General features: G+C 45.3%; 1 protein-coding gene across 3 annotated transcripts in view; it reads right to left on the reverse strand.

Annotated features, from left to right (window-relative positions):
* ATF6 (activating transcription factor 6) overlaps positions 1–17,945 on the reverse strand; it is a 153,503-nt gene that overhangs the window by 131,682 nt on the left and 3,876 nt on the right. For 2 of the 3 annotated variants that reach the window (XM_075002223.1, XM_075002221.1), the window contains exons 5-6: positions 15,628–15,739; positions 14,097–14,306 (exon numbers count right to left, since the gene is read on the reverse strand). In XM_075002223.1, the coding sequence (XP_074858324.1) occupies positions 14,097–14,306; positions 15,628–15,739 (322 nt within the window). The remainder of the gene's footprint in view (positions 1–14,096; positions 14,307–15,627; positions 15,740–17,945) is intronic. The other variant, XM_075002222.1, reaches the window with a different exon arrangement.

The raw sequence follows: 17,945 nt of genomic DNA on the forward strand, positions 1-17,945 counted from the left end.
GGGTGGAGGTCGTGACGGTGGGAGCGACTGGAAGGGGATGGCGTACCCCGTGGCTATGATCTCCAGCACCCATTTGTCTGTGGTGATCCTTTGCCACTGGTCGTAGAATGGTCGGAGGCGATGGTGGAATAGTCACTTCGGATGACCTTGTGCGATGGTAGCGATGGCGCAGCCCTGGATCTGTATGTCAAACTTGTGGCCTTTGGCCCCACCCCGAGGACGCACAGCTCTGTTGTGAACGTCGCCTGGGAGTTCTGTACTGCTGGTGCTGTTGATGTCACCCTTGCTCGTAACCCCTGTGGTACTGGGGGCGCTGTTGCTGGTACTGGTACCGTCTTTGTTGAGGGTAGTACCTTTCCTTTCTGTATGGAGGGGTGTAAATCCCCAGGGTCCTGAGTGTGGCTCTTGAATTTTACTGGAATGAAGGACCAAGTCAGTTGATTCAGCAAACAGCTTCTGTGAGTCGAAGGGAAGGTCAACTATCTTCGCCTGCAGATCCCTCGGTATACCCGAAGTCTGGAGCCAGGACTCCCTTCGCATCACCACTGCCGTTGCTGTGGAACATGATGCTGTGTCCGCAACGTCCAGGGCGATCTGAACTCCCGTCCTCGAGGCCGCGTAGCCTTCTTGCACTATGGCCTTAAGCACCGGCTTTTTGTCCTCTGGAAGCGAGTCCATGAGGGAGGTTAACCTGGAATAGTTGTCGAAATTATGGTTCGCTAAGTGCGCTGCATAATTTGCCATTCACAACGTTAAAGTGGAGGAGGAGTAGACCTTTCTGCCGAACAGCTCTAGCTTCTTGGCATCTTTGTCTGTTCCCCCTGTCCTGAATTGAGATGTCTTTGATCTTTGTTGCGACGACTCCACCACCAAGGAATTTGGCTGTGGGTGGCTGAACAGGAACTCCATGCCCTTCGCCGGCATGAAGTATTTCTTATCCGCTCTCTTTTGGACAGGCGGAATAGTCGCAGGGGTCTGCCATATCGTAGTGGCGGACTCTAAGATCGCTTCATCAAGCGGTATTGCTACTCTGGAGGAGGCCGGAGGTCTCAAATTTTTGAGGAGCTTATGGTGTTTCTCTTGCACCTCTGCTGTCTGGATGCCTTGCGTGAAGGCCACCCTCTTAAACAGCTCTTGAAACTGTTTGAGATCGTCCGGAGGATGGACGTCCCTCGGGGCCGTAGCCTCGTCCGGGGAGGAGAGCGAGGAACCGCTGGGGTACGTCTCTCTGGACCCTTCCGGTTCCTGCTGGTGATGGTACACCCTCTCACTAGAGGTTTGCGAGGGAAAATCTCGGGTTCCATAACCAGTCCCCCCTGAGATGCTTGCGTCTCTGTCCCCGGTCGCAATTGCCCTCGGAGGTACGAGATCGTCTGTGGGGATCTTTCCCTAGTAGATTGCCGATGGTGTCTATGCCCCGCGTGGTAGGGGCGACCATGGCAGTATAGGCACTGTTCTTGGGAAGGTGACCTAAACCACTCCCTTGGTGCATACCCTCTGCGTCTGGGGGAGGGAGATCGTCGAGACACTGGAGAGAGCGATTTTGCATAATAGTCCAGCGGTTCAAACCCCAGGAAGGGTGAAGGTGGTCCCAGCCAGGGTGAGGCTGGTTGCAAAAATGGAGAAGGGGGCTCCGGGTAGGCTAGGGGGGACCCCTGCCTTCTGGTTGGAGTCTGCAACATAAGCGGAGGGCTGTGAGAAAGCAACTCCACAGCCCTGTCCGGAGAGGGGCTGCAATGCCTCCTCTTGTGTGCAGCCTTCCCCCTCCCTGGAGGAGGTAACTCCGCCCCCTGACGCACAGGGGATCCCGGCCCCGTCCGCACCGTGCTCGGCACGCTCGAAGGCGGTGCCGCACGTGCGGTGTCCTTCGGTGCCTGCAGGCTGCGTGCCTGCGCGCTCTGCACCGCCGGTTCCCCGGAGGTCGGTGCCGCCAGTACCGGCGCTTGTTTAGCGGCCGCCCTGCCTGCGGTGCGGGGCGGCTGGCTGATTATCGGAGGCTGAGTCACTTCCACGTGGCTCTCCGTGCCGCCGCCGATCAGCTGTTGCTGCGGCTGGGGGCTGCTCGCTCCTCCCGTCCCGCTCGCTGTTGCTGCCGGCAGGGATCGGGCTGGGGAGGCTTTCCTCCGTTTTTGTGCTGATGGGGTGAGGGAGGCAGCTTTCCTTTTATGGGCCCCGGAGGGTCCCTCCTGCTGCGGCCGCTCCGGCACGTCTGGCTGGAGGGCCTTATCAAAAAGCAGCATTTTAAGCCGCATCTCCCTGTCTCTCCTTGCTCTGGCTGTTAATTTAGCACAGAAGGAGCATTTCTGTGCAACATGGGACTCCCCAAGGCACCTTATGCATAGACTGTGCCCATCGGACGCTGGCATCGCCTCTCGGCAGGACTCACATTTTTTAAATCCTGAAGAGGACATTGTTGGTGAGTCTTTCAGTTGTTAAACGGGTACTTAGCACCTTCTCTGTGCTGTTTTCCCCTTCCGATGGCCTGCCGCAGCAGGAGGGCTGATGGCCCTATGCTCCTGGCCTCCGGCGCTTGTTACTGGGACTGGATTGAAGCTGTCCCGCTTGTAGTTTGTTTGTTGCTTTTTTTTTTTTTTTTTGCAAAAATAACAACCGGCTAACTTGCAGTAGCCTAAGTACTTGAAAAACTTTAAAGAAAAACAGTTAAAGTCATTGAATACGCTACTTGGCCTTAGCCTAGTTCGGATTCCGTCTGCAGCCGACGGCGGTTAAGAGGAACTGGCGGGGACCGGATCACGCACATGGCCAGGAGCGCGCAAGGGAGTGGCGCGCGCCGGCGCATGCGCGGTCCAGCAGAAACTGCTTGGAAGATCCGATCTGCGGCGCCGGGCAAGCCCGACACCTATTGTGGAGCACCCACGGGGACACTTGAAGAAGAAGTGGTTCTAATCATCCATTCGGGGTGGGGTAGTTTAGATGTGGGGGCACTACTCACTCTGGACTAAGTTCTTAAGCATCAGTAAGCTCTCAAACAAAACTCTGTTAAACAAAACAAATCTGCAGGGTTCTATATTTATTCCCTCAGCATAATATCTGTTTATAAACCAAAATAAAGCTTCTCTTCTGCCACAATACACACTTAATATGGGACTTGAAAATCCAGCTGCACTTTTTTCTGTCTCTTATGGTAATCAGATTTTGCACTGAGAATTTAGCTGGCAGTTTTGCTGATGATAGATAAAGCAGAATAGAGCTCAGATCACTCTCCCAGAACTGTGCTGGCTCCTTGGGATTCACAAGAGTAAACACATTTTGGTGTCACTACACATGCTACAAGTGTGTAATAAAAAAAGTTGAGGGGAGGGATAGCTCAGTGGTTTGAGCATTAGCCTCCTAAACCCAGGGTCAGGAGCTCAATCCTTGAGGAAGCCATTTAGGGATTGGGGCAAATAGATGTCAGGAATGGTGCTCAGTCCTGCCACAAGGGCAGGGGACTGGACTAGATGACCTCTCAAGGCCCCTTCCAGCTCTAGGGGGTGTGTGTAATAAGAGTGACATCATTAATTTTAGCATTTTACTAACACTAACAATTCTATTAAATATTCTCTTTGTACATTGTTATTCCCAGTAAGAGATGAGGACACCAAAGGCACAGAGAGATGAAGTGACTTCCCCAAGGATACAACAGGAATGTGTTGCAAAGCCAGGAAGAGAACACAATTATTAACTCTGAGGAAAAAGGTTACTCACCATCAAATGTAGCTTTTCAAGAGTTACCTCCACACAAACATACACACAGGGTTCAATGCAAGTACATGGCAATGATCCTAAACCTACGGCCCCAGTGGGACTTGCACAAGCCTCATCTTGAGGCACCAAATGATCTAAAGTTTCTTAATGGTTGCTGTTAGCCCTCAGCTGCTCAGCTCCTGTTCAAGAACATGGACGGAGCTCTGTGGATGAGAATGAACATGAGAAACTCAAAGAACTACCAAGCACATATTGCCGCTGCTAGAGGAAGCGGGTCCAAATGACGTCTGAACCCTGAGCTAGGAAATCAGCCCAGGGAGCAGACAGGTTTTCAGCCTCACTGGTTGCACAAGCACCACATTCCCAGAAAGCTGTAGACACAATAAAGGACCAACATTTGCCACTATGAGTTTGCCCTCTACCCAAGCATAAGCTATTGCAAGGGACTGGGAGGAGGGGAGTTGAGCAGTTAAGACAAGAACACTCAGTTACGTAAGCCCTGGAGATTCTGCAATGCATTACTTTTAGCATTAGATGGTTCTTCTCACAGGTGCCAGTTAAAGATCCCTTTTATTTGTTAAGGTTATACATCCACACAAGTCATTACTAGCGTGTCTAAGAACAGAGTAAGTCACTGTCTCCTCAAGGACACGGCTCCAACTGAGTAGGTGTTCAGCAGCACAGCACATTGGCATAGGCTACAGCTACACATATAGGCTCTTTGCTGACTAAGGAATAGGTATAAGTTAGAGGCAGTACTGCAGTGAGTCTACAAGTTTTGTGGTTCATAGTACATTAGCTCAGCTAAACTAATCAAGGCATAAGGCCCAAAAAGCATGAGTGGCTAGCCAGGAGTAATGCTCAATCATAAGACAGCGCAACATGGAATGTTGTAATAAACAAGTATGACTAAAGTGCTGAGAGGCAATATCAGATTTAGCTATGCTATAGTTAGAACAGCAGCAGATGTCAGACTAAACCAATACTATGGCAAAAAACTGACATACATGCTAATAAGCTTGAGCTAAAAGGCCTGGACGCCAACATTAGTAGGTTAAGGAAAAAGGGCTGAAACATGCAATGGGAGTTGGCGTAACATATTACAAAAGCTGTATCACAGCCTGTGTGCCATGGGAGATGGCAGCACGACAACCACAGGTGATGGTGACTTGTTTCTGCAAGGGTTGGTGAGACTACAATATATGGATTATCCAACAGGAGACATTCTGACCATATTTTATTGTTTACCTACTTTGCTGGGGTAGAACATTTGTGATTTTGTAAACTGCACTAACAATCACTACAGGGACAGAACACCATTCCTAAATATAACCCTCTCCTTTGTGCACACTGAAGAGCTGTAATGTTTCTGGGTGTGGCCACGAGGCAGAAGCCTGCCAAATCACAGAATGCAAATTAATAAATGATTGAGCAGCATTACTTCATGCTATCATCTTGCTCTCCAAAACCTAGACCTCCATTAAACAAGCATAAGGGGCAGTTTGCAAGCAGTTCTTCAATCAATTTAAATCTGTAGAAAAAAAATGATTTTTTTCAAATCAATCTTGAAACAATGAAGTGTGGAAACTCCAGAAGACACTCAGATTGCCCAATGCCGTTGGCTAAGGAATATTCATGTAATATTTATTAATACTAAGTTTATGCATCTTTTGGAGTTTGAATACAATGGCCAGCTCTGATGGGGAAGATTACTAAGCTTCCTCCAGGAAATGAAATTGGTGTGAAGGAGGGGAGGGTGGCGAGCAAAGGTGAAGGTTGTATTCCTGTAGAGCCCCAGCCCAGACAAGTACCATTCTTTGGGAGGAACTGAACATACTGGTTCAGACTGGATTCAAAAAACCAGGAGGCCAAAAAAAAAAAAAAGCCAGGGGAGGTGGGGGGGCATAGAGGAACAACCTGAATTGCCTTAGAGTGCCTTATTCCAATCCAAAAGTGACATGAGATTGTAACCAAAAGAGCAAAGCCCTGCTAGAGGGGTCGGAAGGACTGGAACAGCCCAGGTCCCCTTGCAGAAGATGGGTAACAACTAGTGTACTTAGCATGTGTCAACTTAAATGTTTTAGGGTCCGTTTTCTCAGGATTGCTTCTTTCCTAAATGTACTGTGGTCTGTGAAATCTGGCTGATCAGTGGTAGAAAGGACTTCTGCATCATTCAATGTATGGGACTGATGCCACTGAAATAATGAGCAGCTATTTAATATTTTGTTTTATTGTTTAATATGTCGCCACCAAGTCACACTCTGCTCTGAAGAAAGAATTCATTTCAAGAGTTTTTCAATGCTGATCACTACAGTGCCGAAGTGGTTCTCAATTAATACATCCCATGAGGAGGAGTATTATCCCCATTGTACAGATGGAGAACTGAGTAACTAAGAAAAGCACAAAAAAAAGAAATTCATCAGTTCATTAATATTAACAAATATCACTAACTCCAGGAGTCCTATTTGAGACACCCAGGATCAGTTTTTCAGAGGACTTACCACGTTAGCTTGAGCTGCAAATATGAATGCTCAGCACATCTGCAAATCAAACCTTGAACGTGCAGGTGCCTCATTTTATAGCTGTTCAAATTATGGACCACCCAAGAAAAAAAGTGTGATTTAAGTTACTTGACTGATATTCCACAGGAACTCTCAGAGGCAAGAACAGAATCCAGTTCTCCATGGCAGCTTTCAACTACCTTAACCACGAGACCATCTTTTCTCTTTATGCAACTCATTCTCTCATTCACTACACACCTTCCAACTCCTACAACAAATGAGGGAAAGCTTCTACAGGTAGCAGCTTTCTTCACTGCACAGACCCGATTCACACATAGAACACATCAATCTTGTGCACTGACTGAGATAGGGTCCTGGCATGGAAAAATATAGTATGTGGTCACAAGGTTATAGACTGTGCCATCTTGGCTACACATCAGTGGGCCAAGTTATCGTTGTATGTATTTATACTAAAACTGTGCCACACCTTCAGCAATGCTCCCAGTAAGATGAGAGCTTGGGAAGCCACCCAAGAGAGATTCAGATGCCACCCAGCTGATTAGCAGAGCACCCACAGCCATCTGCCTGGGTTTCTATTGGTGGTGCACATCTGCATATACCTTGGCAAACACAAAATTTATTCTACCGATGGACAGAAAAATTTAGGACTGCTGACGTTCACTGCTATTTCTACCTATGCTACGTACATTACAGAATGTGCAGGAGAGCCACCCAATGCAACAATCACACCCCCCAACTGCAGCACGGACACATCCTAGAACCCTAACACAAGTAAGCGGGCCCAAACTAGTAGTTTTCCAGAAGGCTCCAGATCGAAGGCACATTGACCATGTATCCAGAAGTGGGGATATGTAGTAACTTCTGAAATATATTTTCCATTTCAGAACTACTCCCCTTCCAGCATGGACCAGGATTGCAATGCCCTGAGGATGGCATGACAAGCGCTCTAGAACCAGGTCTTTTAATCTAATGATTACTTCAGATTGCCCCACTTGTTGGCACACTTAATCACAAGCCAAGACTTGAACACTGATCTCCACCTCCACCTCCCCCTCAGAAGCTAATCCCAATTTTAAACTACTACAGGGCATGTGTGTGTGTGTGTGTGTGCATGCACGCGTGCGCGGACAGCTTAATGAAATCCATCACTATGCCCGCTAACCTGTCATGTGTTGTTACAAACTAACACAAAATGAGCAAACTGTGTAGATCTCTGGTGATTTTTGTCACAAGTCTCAGAATATTTGGCCTTTTTTTTTTTTTTTTAAAAAAGGTTAGTTCCTGCACCCATATTATTCAAGTATCAGAGAGGCAGCCGTAAGGTGCCACAAGACATATTATTCAAGAATCTCACTTTTATTCTACTCCAATCCACATGAAGATTCTAGTTCTTGCAGTTGCAGGAAAGAAGAGCTCAAAACCATGAACCGTAAAGTCTCAAATACTAGCAGGAAAATAAGCAAGCACCCGATATTTACTGTTTTCAAAATCTTGTGCATTTTTAATCCATCATGATTTTTGAATGTTTGGGATTAGCAGTTCTATATTCATACTATGCTACTTCTTTTCTCAGAAATGCTGATGAGCAAAGCAACATTTAATACTGACATTCAAAGAATCACCACTGGTATATGAGTGAGCATTTCATGAAATGAAGGGGACAATTCTCATCTCAGAGGTATAGTTTCAGGCCTTCTGTAAACACAGGTATCTTTGTACATTTTACACTTAAAAAACCAAGAAATTCTGTGGCACCTTGTAGAACAACAGATATTTTGGAGTATATGCTTTCATGGGCAAACACCTGCTTCATCAGATGCATGAATGGGGGTTCCAGAGGAGGGTCCAAATTTATAGGCTCATGAAAAGAAGGGTGTCCCAGTCAAGAGGAGGATCAGAGTTGACAAGGCCAATTCAGTCATTATTAGTAGCTAATGTGGAGGTATTGAACAGCAAGAGAGGAGAAACTGCTTTTGTAACTGGCCCGCCACTCCCAGTTTCTGTTCAATTCTTGGTTGATATTACCAAATTTGCAAACAAATTGCAGCTCTGCAGTTTCTCTTTGGAGTCTGTTTTTGAAGTTTTTTTTGTTGCAAGATGGCTACTTTTAAATTTGCTACTGAGTGTCCAAGGAAACCGAAGGCTACATTTATGTCATAGAATCCATGATTTCCAGAGACCTTCATGACATTTTCTGTTTCAGCCCCTGCAGGTGCAGGATGGGAGCCAACATCCAGCAGGTCCCGCCATAGGCGACAGCCTCCTCGGGGTACCAGCAATGGAGGACAGCCTTGTGCAGGGAAAGGAGTGTCCCTGCAGGTCCTAGCCTTTGCAATCACCAGTCAAGTAGCCATTTCACTGGCAAGGAAGGTGGGGGACAGGAAAAAACAAGTCGGCATGAAACCTCTTCCACTACAAGATAGGGTGGAAAAAATTGATTTTTTTCTAAAAATATATTCCTCTTTCTCAAACTAAAAAGTAACACATGCCAAGACAGATACAAGTTGGATAGGACTGATTTTGTTTTGCGCTTATGTGATAATGGACCTTGCCCAAGCACAGCAGAGGAGTTAGTTAAAACACTCTCAAAGACAGAAACAACATACAGGAAAGTACAAAGGCAGCATAGAAAGGAAGAGGAAGGGAAACAAAAGGAGAAAAAAAAAGGTCACTATTCAGCTCATGTACAGCTTCCTACATTTTTCCCACAGAAAAACCATCATACCTTCTGCAACTTAGATGTCTGCAAGTCACCAGGGCCTGATGAAATGCATCCTAGAATACTCAAGGAGCTAATAGAGGAGGTATCTGAGCCTTTATCTATCATCTCTGGAGAATCATGGGAGACAGGACAGATTCCAGAAGACTGGAAAAGGGCAAAATATAGTGCCCATCTATAAAAAGGGGAATAAGAATAACCGAGGAAACTACAGGCCAGTCAGCTTAACTTCAGTGCCAGGAAAGATAATGGAGCAGGTAATTCAAGAAATCATCAACAAGCACTTGGAAGGTGGTAAGTGATAGGGAACAGTCAGCATGGATTTGTAAAGAACAAATCATGTCACACCAATCTGATAGCTTTTTTTGATAGGATAATAAGCCTTATGGATAGGGGAGAAGCGGTAGATGTGGTATACCTTGACTTTAGTAACACATTTGATAAGATCTCACATGATATTCTTATAAAAAAAACTAGGCAAATACAATTTAGATGAGGCTACTACAAGGTGGGTGCATAACTGGCTGGATAACTGTACTCAGAGAGTAGCTCTTAATGGTTCTCAATCCTGCTGGAAGAGTACAACAAGTGGGGTTCCGCAGGGGCCTATACTGGGAGTGGTTCTGTTCAACATCTTCATCAATGATTTAGATATTGGCATAGAAAGTACGCTTATTAAGTTTGCAGATGATACCAAGTTGGGAGGGGTTGCAACTGCTTTGGAGGATAAGGTCATAATTCAAAATGATCTGGATAAATTGGAGAAATGGTCTGAGGTAAACAGGATGAAGTTTAATAAGGACAAATGCGAAGTGCTCCACTTGGGAAGAAACAATCAGTTTCACACATACAGAATGGGGAGAGACTGTCTAGGAACGACTACAGCAGAAAGGGATCTAGGGGTTATAGTGGACCACAAGCTAAATATGAGTTAACAGTGTGATGCTGTTGGAAAAAAAGCAAACATGATTCTGGGATGCATTAACAGGTGTGTTGTGAACAAGACACGAGAAGTCATTCTTCCGCTCTACTCTGCGCAGGTTAGGCCTCAGCTGGAGTATTGCATCCAGTTCTGGGCACCACAGTTCAAGAAAGATGTGGAGAAATTAGAGAGGGTCCAGAAAAGAGCAACAAGAATGATTAAAGGTCTACAGAATGTGACCTATGAAGAAAGGCTGAAAGAATTGGGCTTGTTTAGCTTGGAAAAGAAAAGATTGAGGGGAGACATGATAACAGTTTTCAGGTATCTAAAAGTGTGTCATAAGGAGGAGGGAGAAAACTTGGTTTTTGGCCTCTGAGGATAGAACAAGAGGCAATGGACTTAAACTGCAGCAAGGGAGGTTTAGGCTGGACATTAGGAAAAAGTTCCTAACTGTCAGGGTGGTCAAACAGTGGAATAAATTGCCAAGGGAGGTTGTGGAATCTCCGTCGCTGGAAACATTTAACAGGTTAGATAGATGGCTATGAGGGATGGTTCAGACAGTACTTGGCCCTGCCATTGGGGCAGGGGGCTGGCCTCGATGGCCTCTCGAAGTCCCTTCCAGTCCTAGCATTCTATGATTCTGGGCATAAGAGAAATCCTATCTGGGAATATTTTGAAGAAATTAATTCCCTGGGTAAAAAAAGAAAAATGTGTCAAGTGTGGGCAGTGTCAGGAGGAGATGCAGGGCCTAGTTGCAATGGCGATATCATCAGCCTATTCCCTATTTTACTTCAGCATAGCTCAGCTTTTCCAGGGGAACGCCAACCTACAGCTTTTCCTCACTCAAAAAATAGAAGTGCCAATGAGTTCAACAAGGTTTACTCCAAAATTAAGTGCACTCTAAGTGCAGGCAGTCTCAACTTCTTCTGGCAATTTGATTTAAATCAAACCAAAGCAGCAGAAATGTAGCACTTTAAAGACTAACAAAGTGATTTAATTGGTGATGAGCTTTCATGGGACAGACCCACTTCATCAGATCAATCTGATGAAGTGGGTCTGTCCCATGAAAGCTCATCACCAATTAAATCACTTTGTTAGTCTTTAAAGTGCTACATTTCTGCTGCTTTGGTTTGCTGGAGTACAGATTGACATGGCTATCTCTCTGTTACTGATTTAAATCAGTCCACCCTGCCACAAGATCTCTGCCCTCAAAACAGGAATAAACTTTATCTAGAGGTAACCCTCAACAAAATGCATTTCGAGGAGGACTGGACTACAAAAGCAAGGGGAAAACAGTCAAACTTCTCTTTCATGTAAGACAAAAGAAACAGCCTTTGGACTTAGACAGCAGATTCTGGCTTCATGAGTTAGTCAGCAATGTTTCTGTAAGTACATGGTAAGGGATTTCACCTTAAGCCTAGTTTAGTCTGTCAAATTTTAGTTTTTAGGAAACATTCCATCTCCATTTCTCGTTACCATTTCTGACTTGAATAACTTGTACTCATTTAAAACCCATCTTTTTGTGGTTAAATCATTTTATTATTTAATCAAAAATAATCCACTGTTGTGTTTAAACTGAATTGTGTGTAACCGCTGGATATTGATCCTCTTGTAAGCAACATCAAACGAAGGTACAACTCCAATTACATGAACAGCCTAGCTGGAGCCAACATAACTTACACTGAATTACCACAGTGTCCCCACTGTGCAGGTGAAGAGAGAGGATCAGCAGGAGAAACTCTCCTGTGAACGCTCTTTATCCTTCTGCTGGTGGAGTGCTGAGAGTACAATCAGCGACCGATTTAGTACATCTTTACAAGACTCACTAAATGACTTCTAGGGTATCACGCTCTGCCACGCTGATCTTCCCACAGGCAAGGGCTTAGAAGGGCAATGGACTGAAAATAGCTGAACTGTCCAGGAGAGGGATGTTCTGTGCAGAACCCAAGTTATGGGTGCTAGGAATGTGTTGAGTTACCTGCAACAGGTAACCAAGGCCGGTGGAAACCAGAGTATAACTGGAACATATTGGAAGGCTGAAGCTACACTTTGTGCAGGTGAGACATGCACATAGTTAGGCTTTTTATGAGGAGCCCAGTTTGGAAGCTACAACAGTAGAGCATTATAAGGCACCTCAGGTTGCAGAGAAAGAATGATACAACTTTTCATTGGGCTGGAATGAACTTCAGAATGTCATGGCGGAGGGATAGCTCAGTGGTTTGAGCACTGGCCTGTTAAACCTATGGTTCTGAGCTCAGTCCTTGAGGAGGCCATTAGGGATTGGGGCAAATAGATGTCAGGGATGGTGCCTGGTCCTGCCAAGGGGGCAGGGGACTGGACTAGATGACCTCCCAAGATCCCTGCCAGTTCTAGGAGATATGTATCTTTAAATATATTATATCTTCCCCCTGCTGTCCCCACAAGCTATTACATCACACTCTACACATGCTTCCAACTGGCCCCTGAGCTCATCTTCCACTGTCCCCTTGTTAAAATTTTCAAGCAAGTATCCTCATCTTTCCATGTACTGCTTATGCTTGGGAGGAGATTCCTTGAAAACTCCCATAAAGCCAACTAGCTGCCAACTCCCTCTCTAAAACTACTCTGTGATACGTACATGCATCTTGAGATAGGCATGTTAGTTTGCTGAAGAAAAAAACAATAAGAAGTCCAATGGCACCTTAAAGACTACCAATTTTACCATGGTGCCATAATAAAACTGTTAGTCTGAGGTGCCATTGGGCTGGGGGAGTGTTGGGAGCAGGCCGGGCCGAAAGATGCGCAGGGAGCTGCAGACTGGGGACGGGGAGCGTTGGGAGCGGGCTGGGCCACAGGATGTGGGGGGAGCTATGGAGTGCGGCTGGAGGCACCTGACCACATGGCTGAAGGCACCCCGCCACACAGCTGCCCCACCACACAACAGGAGCCACTCTGATGTGCACAGCTGGAGGTACCAGCATCTCTTCTGGGCTGCTTCAGCGGTAAGTCAGTCCTTAACTTACCTGGATGGATAAGTTCGGGGACTGGGCCAAGTGGGTGTTGGGAGCAGGCCAGGTCGTGGGGTGGGGGGACTGCGGGTCAGTGGGAGGTGCGGCTGGGTGCGACTACGGAGTCAGCAGGGGAGGTCAGGCTGCAGTGGGTTGGAGCCCTGGGGAGTGGGTTAGACTCGTATTAGCGGGAGGAGTTCACTCAGCTACCGAACAAGGTAGGTTTGTGTGTCCCTTGCTTAAGCAAGTATTCATAAGTAAAGTACTCATTTAATGAGGGGTGAGTGTACTTGCTCTCCCCAAATCATTTTCAGTTCAAACAGCAGCTGAACTGCAAGTATGTGTCACCATCCCCTGGTCAAAACATGCAATTACATGAGTTTGAGAATCAGTGACCATCCCACACAATGCCTGCTCTGGATAAACTCACCGCTCTTATCAGTGAAAGCTGAGCCCACTTCAGCAAACAACAGAATAAGTATGGCATCTAAACTTAAGAATGCAGAGCTTAGTGGACGGTTAATGGCATAAGGAACCTCTCCTCTTTAACAACTAGCAGTCCTGTGGCACCTGAAAGACTAACATGAGCTTTATCTGAAGAAGTGGGTCTTACCCACAAATTAATGTATTAGTCTTTAAGATGCTACAGGACTGCTTATTATGTGATGCTACTGACCAACACAGCTTCCCCTCTGAGACTACTTTCCTCTCTATTTCACTTTTTTCTTCTTTTTAAGTGTCATTCAACTACTTTAATCAACTCTGCAGAATGTTTTCTTGGTGTGGTGTTATGAAAAAGGATAAACAAAGACATCCAATTCACTTTGTCTAGACCATTTGTTACCAGAAGCAAGACTGGCAGCTGCACCTACTGATTCCCTCCACGTGCCCACGCTCCTTTCTCAAACAGTGCTTCCTAAGCTTGAAACAGCCTCTCTAAAAAACTGTTCATCATGTAGCCAATAGAGCCTCAAAAACCACCTCTTCACACAATTCTTTGATTTTTTTTAAATAAGTCTTAGGAATCTACAAGTGTCCTAACTCCTCTCGATTCTTTCTGAGAGATGGTAGTCTCAATAGCATTTTGCATGCCAGGAAAGTTCTTAGCCTCTTTCTGGGTCCTTTGTTCCAGATGTTAAAGCAAACTTCACCCACTTTAGTGGCCTCAGAAAGTGGCACTTCCCCTGTGTGCTGTGAATGTTGAAAGAACCCATCTTAACCCCTACCCCACCACATACCTTTAGAAGGGGCTGGCTGGATACTAACAACAGGCTGTTGCTTAGGCAGCGGCAAAAGTGTTGGAAGAGCCTGAATAATGATGGCTTTGGCCTGAATGCCCAGGCTGGCCTGAGCTTCAGGTACTGCAGGCAGCAAGAGAGGCTTGGGTTGAATTGAAGGTTTGGATGTTCTCTGACTAGATCTTTTTGGTGTCCTCACAGAGCTCTCTGCTGGAGAAAGAACAAAGCTGAGTTGAACCATAAGACTAAAAATAAAAATTCTGTACTGCTCTAGCTCTATGTGAGCATTACTGAAGTCCTTCTTTCTCCATCTATCTAGTAAAATATACCTCTTATACAGAAATGGATTTACCCATCAGTCACAAAAACGAGTGTGTGCTAAAGCTGGACTGCTGACATCTTTCGGTCAACATTTGCTGATGCAAAGCATGCAGTAATTGGACCTAGAAATGTACACAATTCATAAGCTCAACTGTGAAGAGTGTGTGAAAGTTCATAAAATGAACTCAAGGACCATATTAATATAATGCTCAAAGTACAAGCATGGGACCAGAAATTAAAACTGGTATGTTAGATAAAAGGCCTAACTGTTTTGTTCACCCACAAAAGACTGTTCCACTGATGATTCCCATTTGGGGTCCCTAAAAAGAAAGAAATGCTGGATAACTCCTTCAACGTGTGTGCATTCTAAGATATGATACAGTACCTGTATTTTGATCATGTTGCTAGTAAAATCTTATTCACATGCATTGCCGCGCTTGAATTATTGAGTTTTTACTGAATTAATAAAGTCTCTAGTCCAATAGCTTGTGTTCTGACAATGGACAATACCAGAGGCTTCAGAGGGAGCGAAAGAGAACACAGCACTTCATTAAGTGAATCATTCCCCGCCATCCAGTTCCAGCCTCTGCGAATCAAAGATTTGAGACGCACAGAGCATAGGGTTGCACCCCCAGCCTCTTGGCTAACAGCCACCGATGGACCTATCAGCTTCTTTTTTTTTGGACCCATACTGTTAGCATTCATAACATCCCTGGCAACTAGTTCCACAGGTTAACTGGGCTTGTGTGAAGAAGTACTTCACTATGTTTTAAACCTGCTGCCTATTAATTTATCAGGGTCTCCTGGTTCTTGTGTTATATGAAGGGGTAAATAGCACTTATTTTCGCCATACCATTCATGATTTTACAGATCTCTAACATACTCCCCTCGGTAATCTACGTTCTAAGATGAACCCTATCACTGTTTGTAGTCTCTCCTCAGATGGACCCTGAGCCACACTCCAATTCATTTGTGTTATACTCCTCTATAATTTTTCAGATTTTATATATCCTTTTGAAATTTGGTGATCAGAAATGCATGCTCTATTCAATGTGTAGCATACTAGGAGTGGCACAGTAGCATTACATTTTCTGTCTTATCTATTCCTAAGTGGAGTGCGACTTGGTTATAGTTATACCTTTATCTCATATATTCTATCTAAATTAATACAAATAGGCAATCATGCATTGTCGAAGTAGATCATTCTTACCAGACTGGTTTACAGCACTGGAAGGGGGTTTTTTATCTTTCAGACTTCCAGATGTCTTGCTGTACAGAGAGAGAGGAGACATATGGGAGCTAGTGCTGAAGTCCAAGTCTCCCTGTTGACAAAGAACATATAAAGCGAAGAGGAAATCATTCTCAGAACAGAATGTACTTAAAGCATTCAAAGGTGGTCAGAATGCTGCTTTCAGATCTGTACTACTAACCACAAATCTAATATTCCACTCACTCTCTCTTAATACCTTGTACTTAAATATTGCCCAGTAGCCTTGAACTGGGTCTCCACAGACCTTGAATCTGTTTCTGGTCAATGAAAAGCTGAGTGACTTGGGCAAGTTTATTCACCATGCTCTCTTTCATTCCTTATCTGTTTTAGCCCTCAGAATCCTCAGGAGTATTTTGTATATCTAGATCACATGGCACATAGGGGCTTTGTGCACTTTTGGAGCACAAGTTTCCCTGGGGATCCCTGTGACGTCACTGGGAGCAGGCCTTACACAGCATTTCAAAAGTTCAAAGCTCCAATGCAGAGTCAACGTAACACAAGAATCAGAATGACAGACTCTAGAAATCGAAAGACTAGTGAGTTCATCTCCTTAACATAGGATTTAGTGTCTATAAAAGACCTGAATTAAGTTTATCTGAAAAGCTGTTTCTCATTACCAAAGAAACCAAATAATAATGAATAGTTGGTTTAAAAAAATAGACAAAGACCTATTCCCTAACACCCCCTGGGGCCGAACACAAACTCTCAAAAGAGATACACACAGGAACAGCATGCAACCAGCATGCCTCATTGGCAAGGCTATGTATTAGTCATATGTATTTTCAGTAAAAACAACAAACAGCCCATGGACAGCCAGTCAAAAATCTGCAACCTGTAACCCGTCCAAGTTTCTATTATAAACGATACAGACTAAATGGTGCTCTGGGGGCTCCATACACATGGCTCCTGGGGCATGAGGGTGCTGCTACTACTACAGCTGCAAAGGGAAGCCTGGGACTACAGCTACTGCAGCTCCAGGGTATGGGAGTTGGGTCACCCAGGGGTGGTGCTACTATGGCTGGGGGGTGGGTGGGCCACTGCTAATGGAGTTGAGGGGGAGCACAGGGCTACCCCAGAAGCAGCCAGTGGGACTGGCCCAGTGGGGGTAGCCATGGGGACAGCTACACCAGCTGCTGAAGAAGTCACAGGATTCCCTACCTTCTGTGATAGACTCACAACCTTATTTCACGGCAGCAAAACAAATAATCCATGCTCATGCTCTTCAGACAGCACAGGCACCACAAGCATAGTTCATGATCAGTGCTCCCTCTAAACTGACCAGTTGGGCAGCCGACCAGGAGATTCAGGTGCTTCCCAGCTGATTAGCAGTGTGCCCGCAGCTGGCAACGTGTGTTTCTATTAGTGGTGCACATAAGAAAATTTATTCTGCACATGGATGGAAAAAGTTAGCGGGAACACTGTTCATGACCTGGCCTTACAGTACACATTTGTAGAAAGGATCACAATCTAGCTACCTCAAAGACCTTCTTATCTACTACTTTACATCTGTGTTGCACTGACTACCTGCAAGTCCCTAGATGGACTTCAGACAATTGTGTGTAAAGCCCTAAACGATGTGAGGCCTAATTATTTGAGACTGCCCTTTTCAACACGTCATGCTGGTACAACTGCAACCACCAAAAGGCATCCAAGCTGCAACTCCACTATTAAATGAAAGTAAGCAGTTGACAAGAGATCTCCCTAAAGCTCTCTCAATTCCCTTCAGTCTGCCAGACCCTGAATTTAACCCTGCCTTGAATTTGGAGGTTCATCTCTTTCCCCCACAATGTCCAGGTAGCTTTATGTGGATGTAGAATGTTTGTACACAGGGACACAAACAGCCTGCTGAGGTTTTCTTTTTTTTTTTAAACTTGAAAATAAATGATAGGGATACATAGGGCATGAGTATGAATAATTGGAAAAACCACACACAAAATAAATATGAATATGTTCCAGCATCTATCAACACAACCATAATGCTACTGAATAGATCCAGAGTACTGGGTACAGACAACACTCTTGGGGCCCTAAAACTATGAGCACTGACCTCACTGGTAATTGTGTTCAGTTCTTTTTGTGTTGGATTTAAATACAGTGGCACTAAATGCCTTTTTAGAACCCAAGAGCACCTCTTTTCATCTGCAGGACTGGGAAGAAAAGAGGTAGCACCCATTGAAGGGGCAGGCCTATAAGTGAGTGCAGTCAGCTTTAAGACAGGCAGCTGTACACATGACTCACATGGTATCAGTGGGGTAGCA

Source organism: Carettochelys insculpta, chromosome 9, assembly GCF_033958435.1.
Source record: "Carettochelys insculpta isolate YL-2023 chromosome 9, ASM3395843v1, whole genome shotgun sequence".
Classification (NCBI taxonomy): Eukaryota; Metazoa; Chordata; order Testudines; family Carettochelyidae; genus Carettochelys; species Carettochelys insculpta.